This window comes from Myotis davidii, unplaced genomic scaffold, assembly GCF_000327345.1.
Source record: "Myotis davidii unplaced genomic scaffold, ASM32734v1 scaffold810, whole genome shotgun sequence".
In the NCBI taxonomy this organism is placed as follows: domain Eukaryota; kingdom Metazoa; phylum Chordata; class Mammalia; order Chiroptera; family Vespertilionidae; genus Myotis; species Myotis davidii.
This window is the reverse complement of record NW_006282094.1, coordinates 33,986-44,590: the sequence shown is the minus strand read 5'-3', so window position 1 is coordinate 44,590 and position 10,605 is coordinate 33,986. Positions and strand designations below refer to the sequence as shown.

The following is a 10,605-nucleotide window of genomic DNA, read 5'->3' as shown; positions in this document are numbered from 1 at the left end:
CCTTCCCCAGCACCAACAAACCACATACCCGTCTGCTGAGAGACGCTGCCGGGGGTCTCTGTGGCCTTGAGCAGGGCCGCCTCCTGCTGCTGTCCTCTCCGGGCTGGGCGCGGTCCGGCTGCGAGGCAGTGGCGGGCTCGGGGCTGGCTTGCAGCAGCTGAGGGAGCGCGGGCGTCTGAGCTTCAGCTGATGGTGCAGGGATGCGCCTTGGCCGGTCCTCTGAAATGCGGTGCTTCGCACAGCCTCACTACAGCTTCTCTCCAGAGGAGGGAGGTGGCAGCGGGCGCGCTCCCTTTTCATGTAGCTCTTGCGCTCACAGGCCCTCCCGCTCTCTCCTTCTCCTCCGCGCGCGTGCCCCGCGCCCCGCCCTTCTTGGCAGGGAGCACCCACCAAGGCTGCCTCCAGAACCCTTCCTATACCCGCTGAGGACGCAGCTACCTCTGTGCATCTGGCTTGAGCAAATCCGTAAACCTCCCCAGTCCCCAACAGTGGTTGTCGGGAAATAGGGATGGATCAGATGGTGGACCCAAGAGACCGTTGATGGGGCTAGGTCTGAGCCAGGCAAAGTGCAAGGCTGAGAGGTGAGGTGTGGCTCAGTCACAAACAGTTCCTCCCACCACCGCACACAAGCTTTGATGTGACTTCATAGTTTGACACCTTTGTCAAGATTATGAAAGCCAAGATACATTCATGTAGTACCTCCTGAGAGGACCAACCCAGACCTCCCAACCTATGCACTGTAGTGTCACCCTCGATCCCCTTAATAGGGAAGAGGCAGATCTACCCATGGATCCCACCCTTCATCTCCACTGGACCTCAAGACTTGAGTCACCCTTGAAATTCAAATGACCCCTGCTTAGAGCCAAATATGTTACAATAGACCCTTGCTAACTAAAGAGACAGGTTTCACTCTGATACCCCTCATGGCTGGTGGTCAGACCTGGAAAGCCCCATGAGCTCACACAAGCCTTTGCTCTTTACTGGAGGCAGAAATGTTCTCAGAGACCAGGCTTTCTCCATTTTTTTTGCACAAAAGTCCAGGGAGTGAGAGCAGGTGGTAGACTTCTGTGAACCTTAGCCTGCTTCAGGGGGCAGGCTGAATTTTGGTCCAGTTAATCTATTAACTTTTGATCATGTCTTTTGAGACTTGTATTTGTTCCAATGCATTGTTTTTCAATACAAAAACACATCAATATTTTTCTCTCTTCCTGAGCTTGCACCTTTCGATAGAAAATCAGAATCTTATTTTTCTTTTAACCATTGAGCCCAGGTATGTATTTGACTACTTATTATGAATAAGAACTATTCTGAAATACTTTCAAAGTAATATGTAAATACTAAATAATAGTCATTTGTTATAAACACAGCTTGAGCTGAATGTTACATATTTAACAAGTGCTGCAATGTTTATTTTTGAACTATTGACTAGCCCAGGGATGAGAGTACAATGAACTTACCAAATAAACTAAATGCAAAGTTCTGATGCGAAATGAATGCCAAGGGGTAAGTATACTAGTAGAGAACGTATGGAGCCAAGTGTATTTTCTTGAGAACAGAAATCAGAGCTTCTGTTTACCATTTCAGTGACAAATGCTAAGCAATTTCTGCCAAATGCTAACCCAGAAAATAAATTCCATCTTCTAATCCCTGTGGATATTCTATCAGGGTCATTTATTAAGCACTTTAAGTAACTCAACCATATTTTACTCTCTCCTAGCTCTTCTACCTGGGACATGCAGTTAGTATATTCAAAGAAACACCTTTGAGTTTGATTTCAGATAGTTGGACATCATTAACCCTTCAGAACACCTAATAATTAGATAAGTAATAATTAAGTAGATGGGCACATTGCACTATGATCATATCATTTAGGCGGGACAATAAGCTGATGTTTTAAAATGGTGACCTGACACTAGTAACTACAGAAATGCCAAAGATACTTCCAGGGTAGCCTTTAGCAAATCTAAGTACTATTCAGTAATGATTCTTACTTAAAATGAAAATTACCTGGAAATTCTAATTCAAGTAATTTTTAAAAACTGATGTCACTTCCTTTACATCACCAGGATATTGATTAAAGAAGTGACTGGAATTAATGCATACTTTTCTCATGAAAACCGAAGTTAGATGTCATTCAAACTTCGCAAAGCTAATGCTATTTAAGCCATGGACTCCAATTCCAAGCAGCCACAGCTCTCCATCCTGCAAGATGACAATTGGCTTGGTCACAGTTTTGTCAGTGGCTCTTATTAACTGTGCTAGCTTTCTGCTGCACTGGGGACTTTTATATATTTTCTTATTTTATTCCCACAAGAACCATGCAAGGTAGGCATTATTATCTTCATCTAACAAATGAAGGAACTTAGGCACAGGAAGCTTACTTCATTTGCCCATACTCACACAGTTAATAAATGTAGAACCTGACACAATTTTTAAATTTTCCTGATGTTTTAAAATTAAAGTCAGCTTTTCAATTCTATGGCAATATGCTCATAAAACAATATCAAATTCTGGTGCGAAGTTTAATCTCTTTATGAAAAGGCAGTATTTTAATCAATGAATGTATTATTTCATAACAGAGAGAAGACAACTCTGTTGTGAACACTGCTTCCTATAGTGATGGAAACCATCAAATGTGTCTACCCTAAGCTAAAATTTTTATGAGAATTTTTGCACTTCACTCTCTGACACAAAGTTGATAGACAATCTAAAGAAGAATAATTTTTAGTTGACCATGTATCTCTTTTCAGGTACCTTTGACTTCTTCATAAAAAATATGCTTAATCATTTAGATTCAAAGAGAATTACAGAATAAAGGGCATAAGCAGGAATAGATGCACTTCCTGTTGTTGTTGTAGGGTAAACTCTAGGAGGGGAAATTTATTCAATCCCATTCATAATCTCTCTTCAGTCCTCCTCTGGGTCCATGGGCATGCAGTACTCCTGGGTTGGAGTACCAAGCATATTTAGTGCCCACCACAATTATGAGGAACATCATTCTAACTTTCCTTTGTATTTCTTTCCATATGGTAAAGGCTCTTTATGGCATTTTCCACATTGTTTCATAATTGCCCCTAATTACGGAACACTTACTGTAAGTGTTTCACATGTTTTGATCATTCTGGTCCCTCATTCTGTTCATATTGTCTAATTATATTGGGGGACCTAAGTCCAGTACTTTCTATTGTCCTTATTTAATTGTGTATTGTTATTTGATCCAACCTTCTAACCTGTTGAGTGAAATCCTTTTGGACATATTGTCACCTTATATAAGAGTGATCCCTCCAGCTTCCTGTCAGTCTGATGATTATTACCACTGCATCAACATCTTCATCTCAGTTGTTGATAAAAACTTTCAACAGGAACATGGTCACAGCAAGCTCTAACAGCTCACTGCCCAGACTCTCTCTCCAAGTTGGCAGTTGATGGCAAATGACTCTCTCAATGTACTTGGGAAATTACAGAAATTAATGTGTTCTCTACAGTAAGTAAATATCTAGAGATCCAGTAATAATTAAAATTCACATTTTTATACCTAAGATTATATCCTTGACTTTGATGCTATTTTGAGGTGATGCGTATTTTATAGACTACAAAGTTTTCATTCATCCATCCATTTATCCAATAATTTTTTAATGTTTTCAATGTGCCAAGCACTGTGCTAGGTGGGAACACTATAGCCATAAGATAGAATTACAAATATTATCTGCCCACAACATTCATTGACACATATTTCTGGCTTGAAACAGAGGTGCTTTAGCTATGTTTTTTTGTAAGTAACAGAGTTGAGTTTTGATTTAGGGACCAATTTGAAAATTGATTTTCTTTAATAGGTTAGTTAAACCCACTCACATTTAGTCATAAAACTAAGTTGTTTCATCTCAAATCTGTCATATTATTTTATGTGTATTATTTTATATTTACTTTGCTATTTTCTTTAGTTGGTGTGTCTCTATTGTTCTTCAAAATATTTGTTTTGGTGTTTAAGAAGAATTATATTTTTGTTCTAGTGGTTATTCCATATTTTAGCATTTATGCTATCATTAAAAATGGTAAATTTTTATCATTTATACTGTCATTAAAAATGATAAATTTTTATCATTTATACTGTCATTGCTCCCTTTTCCTTATTTAACTTTTTACTGTTTTGCCTGTCAGTTTAAAATGTTACCATTTCATACCAAACTGAAAGCAAGTCGATGATTTTATTATTTTCTCTTTCTTCTCATCTTCAGCTACGTTCTTTCTAATCTGTGGGACATATTGCTTTTGCTATTATTCTTTACCAATATGTTGTAAATGTTTCCCTCCACGTCCCGCGTGGTTCTGGGTTCAGGATCTAGAAGAGGAGCCGCACACAAATAAAAGAGAAAAGACAAGAGATAATTTGGGAATATTGGGGCGGCCAGGAGGGTAAGTCCAACTCAAGAGGAAGGACTTCCACCGGTGCTCAGGCTGCACCAACCTTTTTTATAGTCAGAGGTAAACAAGGCAGTGGTCACTATAGTTACACAGTTCTTGTGAGTTTCACCTGTTTTGACTATAGTTACACTTCCTGCACTTCCTTCAGCCCATTAGCCTCCCAGATAAGATCCAGGGAGTGTTATAAGGTCAAGCCTAATTAAGCTAAGAGGACTGAGCCCTCTAAGCTGGGACTTGTTTGTGACTTTGCCAGCAGGTCAGTCCGAGGCTCAACCCTATATTGGTTCCCCACACCAATGTCTCCACCTCTGCTTTTATACTATCAGCGTTACACTTGAATATATTAAATCCTCATCATCTTTTGCCAAGTTTCCTGAGTTATCTGTTGGTTGGATAAGCTCTCCTTTAGTAGATCTCTCAGAAAATACTTGTGTGTACAGTATTCTTTGAGTTGTTGCATCTTAGAAACTGTTCTTGTTTTTTATACATAGTCTTGATACTTGAAGAACATCTCAGCAAGCTAAAAAAAAAATCCTTGGCTCACACTTCCTTAAGTTTCTTGAAAATGTTGCCCCACTATTTCCTTCACTTAGGTGTTGTTCTAGACTCTCTTTGAGTCCTTTGAAGCTCTCATTAAAATACTTGAGCAACCTTATAACCATTGTTTTGAACTCTGTATCCAGTATTTTGCTTGCTTCCATTTTATTCATTTCTCTTTCTGGAGATTTCTTCCATTCTTTCATCTGTGACATGTTTCTTTGTCTGCTTCTTTGTGTTTGTTTTTATATATTTGGTAGAACTGGTATGTCTCCTGGAATTGGTAGAGTGGCCTTATGTAGTAGGTGTCCTGTAGGGAGCAGTGGCTCAGCCTCCTCAGTCACCTGATCTGAGTACTCTAGGTGCAACCCTGTATAGGCTGTGTTAACAATCTTATTATAGGTGAGCCTTCATTGCTGTTGGTGTCACTGGGAGGATTGACCTCCAGATCAATTGGCTGTAAGGACCAGGTGCAACTACAGGGGAAGAGCTACGGTGCAAGAGACACCCCGGTTTCTGGTCTCTGTGCTCTGGGTGGTGCTAGGCTGCGCCTGCGACTCCTGCAAGGCGGGGGCTCAGTGTGTGTGGGATGTGTGTGGCTGCGTGGCCTCTGTCAGCTGCAGCAGGGTCCCGCTGGGTCCCTGAGCCCGCTGTCACGCCCCCAGCGGCCGGGCAGGGTCCAGGCCCCCAATTAGTGGACAGCAGTGCCTGGACCTGACTTCAACCACGTTGCACTCCAGGAAGCCCCGAAGCGGGCCTCATTCTGCGTCCCCTGCCGGGAAATGGGGAGGTGGGTTGGAGTGCATTTGAGTTTATTTGTCATGGACTGGATACCGGGAGTTTTTAATATAAGCGAGGAGCTTTTGTTAAAGGGAATGGCCTCACGTAAGCCCACCCATGTCACACGGGGAATCGGTCAGCATAGAAGAGCCAGTTAAGGTTTAGGGCCTGACGCCGGGTCCAGGTGCAAAACCCCACGGAAGTCGAATGAGTATCGCAGACTGGGCAGGGGAAAGGTGGATGCATGAAGCATAGACTACTGCTACGTGAATACTACTTGGGAGCACAAGTGACCTAAGGATGCCCTTGGTGAAGAATTTGAAAACTTGATCTTCACAGGAGTTGTCCGAATCATTTAAAATTTTCAAGAGTCTGAGGAAGACCAAAACTGTCTCTGGACAGTTCATAAATAAATATTTAACACAATGGGTCTGTGAATAAATATTTAAATATGCTTCTTGGAGGTCTGTGTACTATGTGTCTGCAGAAAATAGCATTCTTTTACAGAAAAGTAGGAGGGTTTCTCTCTCCTCCCCCAGCAACTTCAAAACTTGCATTAAGCTTAATATTCGGTGCTATATAGGGAAGGCTTATGAAATAAAGGCTTATGTTGGGCCTGAGGAAAAATGTGTTTTCTTCCAGTGTCTCATGAACAAAACTAGACTGGTTGGTTTGTAGGGTTTGGGTGTGCTTTTATGTTACTGCATTAAATTTTTTTTACTAGATTGTAAACTTCAAAAAAAAAAAAAAAGAGAGAGAGACACCCCTATGGAACAGCACTTGCTTCAGTGGGGCTTTGGTACTCACTGAATGTTCCCATTGAGTGTTTCACTTGTGGATGTGTAGAGTTGTAATCTGGTAGTTCTGAAGCTGTCCATTGTGTGCACTGGCTCTGTAGTCTCCTGGAAGGTGCAGTCAGCCACTGCCTGGGGCCACCCAGTAGAAGCTACTGAGTAATCTGCAGATGGCTGCTATTTGTATTGGGCTTGGACGTGCTCAGGTGAGGCTAAGCTATGAAGCAAGGCAGGCTGGTTCTAGTGCTGGGTGCTGGGCTTTTTAAACAACCAAAATCAAACATTCCTATTTAAAAATTAGCAGGATATAAGCTGGAAATTTTTAGAAGGAATACAAATTTCTATTAAATGTATAAACATGTTAAACCACAGCAACAATAAGGGCATAAAAATTAAAACTCAATGTGATACCAGTACCTTTTATTATTAGATTGATTTAAAAATTGACTATGTTTTTTTCAGATGTTGGCAAGAATGTAAGGAAACAGAAATTCTTACATACTGTAAGAAGGGAAATAAATTACTACAGCTTATTTACCAGTTATAACATACATGGTGGATTGCAAAAATGGCTGTGATCAATTATTTCTCTCTTTGCAATGTGATTTTGCAGGTACTGTCATCAAGATGTGGAGCTATTTCCTCTTTTCTTCTATCTAAGTAGGATTTCCTTTCTATTTTACCAACAGAATGCAGCAGAAGAAGCATCATGTCACTTTGAAACCAAGACCTCCAGAGTAAGTGCACTCTTCCACTTGATCTCTTGCTTCCTGGAACTGTCATGAAACAACCCTGCCTAATAAAAGAAGCCACATGTTGCAGAGAATGATTTTCCCAGTTGAGATGATGCAAGAGCAGCCAGTTCCCAGCAACCTAACAGCTGATTATGGATGCATGAGCAAAAGTAACTATAGTTACTTTTCTATCACAGAAGAAATAGTTTTCTATGTTCAGAAATCACACTGTTTTCAGAAGGGCCACGTGTGGACATAAAAGACACAGCCATGATGGTATCTCCTGGAGTTCCCACTCTAAAGCAGGGCTATATCTCCCAAATAGTCCCCTGAATGACCGTGACAATCATATCAGGAGACTATTTGGAAGCCTTTTGTTTTATCTGCAAAAGCTCTTAAGTTTTCTCAAAATACTTTGTCTGTTGTGCCACAAGAAAAGCTTTGGAATAGTCTCTGGGGACTGATTCTTCCATGATTTTCCTGGGAAATTCTTGGTTGAATTCAAGAATTAATGTTCAAATTAAATATTTTCAGCTGCTGATATAAGAAGTTGGTACTCTAGGTTTTTATGAATTTTCAAACTATTAAAAATAGTTCTAAACACTAAAGTAAGATAATTTTATATCCATTTATTACTAAAGATAAAAATTCTAATGTGAATAACAAAGCAGATAAATTAAAAGTCTAAATAGCCAATTTTTGAGGACAACAACATCCTCTGGATCATATATATATATATATCCCTAATATGAGAAAAGACTGAACTGCTCAACAACTGAACAACCAAACAACTGGTCGCTATGGCATGCACTAACCACCAGGAAGCACATGCAGAACATGGCAGGCTTTGGCAGCAGGCAGCAGAGCGCAGAACATGGTGGGCATCGGCCATGGTGAGATGGTGGAGCAGGTGAGCGGGGGTGCCAAACCAAGACAGGGTGCTGATTGCTCTCATTGAGGCAAGCCTCTGGTAGTTACTGAAAATTATTTGCTCCCCCATGCCACGGTCCCACCTGGCACTCACACCTGATGCTGGTGCTGGCCCCGCTCACACTTGCTACTGGTACCCAGCGCCGGCCCCAATCTCTCAGCTCTATCAGTGGGTGTGAATGGCAGCTGCCAGCCCTAGTCGCCCCTCAGGGCTTCTCCACCTCTCCATGCTCCTGATGGGAAATTGGGGCTGGCAGCCACCACTCGCACCCACTGATGGCACTGGTCCTGCTTACACCTGCTGCTGGCGCCAGCCCCAATTGCTCCGCATCATCACCAGCGGGTGTGAGCAGAGCTGGTGCTGTCAGTGTGTGGGAGTAAGAGTGGCAGCTGGAGCAGGGCTGACTGCAGACAGGGGACTGGGGGCCACGGTGGGAGGGGCTGGACGGCAGCCCATAGGATGGGTCAAGACCCACCCCTGTGCCCTCCGCAGTCTCACGGCCCACAGTTTCTTTCAAAGTGCACAAATTCATGCACTGGGCCCCAAGTCTATAATAATAAATATGCTAATTAGACCAGACATCCTTCCAGATGACCTTCCAGACGAAACTGGGGCTGCAAGGGAAGCCCAGGTCCTGGGTGCCAGAGGGAAGCTGGTGCCAGCAATCAGGGGAAGGAAGACCAATCTTGCATGAATTTCATGCATCAGGCCTCTAGTGTTCTTATAACGAAAGCAAAATAACCATCATAATAAGAAAAACCCCACTGTTTATTATGATACATCAAAAACTACATTAAGTGCTTAACAAACATGATCTTACTTAATATTTTAATAATTCTAAAATATAGATATTGTTATCTACATTTTATATTTGATGAATCTTGGGTAAAAGGCACTAAAACTCACTTGTTCATGGTAGCAAAGTCAGTAAACAGTGAAGCCTGGCTTTAAACAAAAGTCTGACTCTAAAAGGTTGTGCTCCTAGTCACCACACTCCATCACATTAAAACAAATTAACAACTCATACACACACACAAACAAAAATAAAAACCATTTTATAATGCTTTAAAGTGTACATTATCCTTTGTCATATATTACAGTATTTGTTCCTTGTAAAACTCGTATTAATCCCATTTTACAGAGGAAAAGGCTAAGGTTTATAATAGTGCTAAGGTTTAGACCCCATCCCTAAGCACTATTTGCCTGGGCCCTGGGCTGATTAAGTACCAAGAACAGGAGATACAGCCAGAGTGAAAATCAAGACAAAGCACATGACCTCCAGGAGCTCACTTGGGAAAGGTTCAAGGAAACTAAATAGATGTAAAATGGTCTCTATTTCCAGATGAAATGATAGAAAAACCTACAGACTCCAACATAAAACTGCTAGAAGTAAAAAAAAAAAAATCAGTAAACTTTAGGATACAAAATCAATATAAAAAAAAAACAGTTACATTACTATACAGTAATAACTATCAGAAAGAGAAATTAAGAAAAAACCATTTAGAATAGAGGAATGTGTGGACATGTGTGGTGTGTGTGTGTATGAGCTCAGGACAGTTAGATTCTGCAGGTCTTCTAAGGGGCCTCCAAACCGGGCAGTCTTAGATGACGGAGCCCCACTCCCAACGCGGACACTCCTGGGTGGCCAGCGCAGGCACAGAGACCATGCCATCTTGAGAAACAGAGCTGCTTGAGACAAGGATCCTGGCCTCAACACCACCCAGTCTGGTCTCAGATGCAAACCAGGACCCTGCAGCCACTGGAGACAGAGACCTTCAACCACAGCTGCAGACCCACAGACACCAAGAATCCAGACATCCCAGCCGCAGATTTCTGTGAGTTACAGAGCCCATCCCCCTCTCTGCAATAACTGGTAGACTCGCCCCTCAGATGGGGTGCAAAACCGCTACAGGAATTTGAGCCAGGGAGCGTGCTGACACTGGGAATCTGTTCCCCGCAACGCGGGGACCAAATTGGGTGACCAAATCCAAAGCCTATGCAGGGTGGCAGTGCCACCTGACTTCAATTCTGGGCAAGTGCACACTGAAGTCTGCTTTCTGTAGCACAGGAACAGACTGCCTGCCAAAACAGTGCTACTGTGCAACCCAGTCCCCCAAGCTGACCGACCCTGATTCTCCTGGCGGGAGGCAGCACAAAGCACCAGTGACTCAACTCTGTTTATCTATCACTTGTGCCTGGCATTCATGACTCCCAGTTCATTCACACTAAGAGGCAGTGACTCCAATTCTTGATGCATGTGCACACAGGGACCCTGATTCTCAGCGTGAGGCTGCTTAAAGCAACAGAAACTCTGATACTGGATTCTTGTGGAACTCTAACTCCTGGCACACAGTAGGGGGCTCTGATTTTTGACACATGCCAGGGAGGTCTCTGTTTCAGCATGGTG

General features: G+C 42.3%; 1 protein-coding gene across 1 annotated transcript in view; it reads right to left on the bottom strand.

Moving 5' to 3' along the window:
• The window catches only part of LOC102772611 (serine/threonine-protein kinase DCLK1), a 274,904-nt gene extending 274,543 nt beyond the window's left edge, over nucleotides 1-361 (bottom strand). The window contains exon 1 of the mRNA XM_006752677.2: nucleotides 29-361. Coding sequence (XP_006752740.1) covers nucleotides 29-300 — 272 coding nt within the window. The 5' untranslated portion in view covers nucleotides 301-361. The remainder of the gene's footprint in view (nucleotides 1-28) is intronic.
• Between the last annotated feature and the right edge of the window lie 10,244 nt (nucleotides 362-10,605).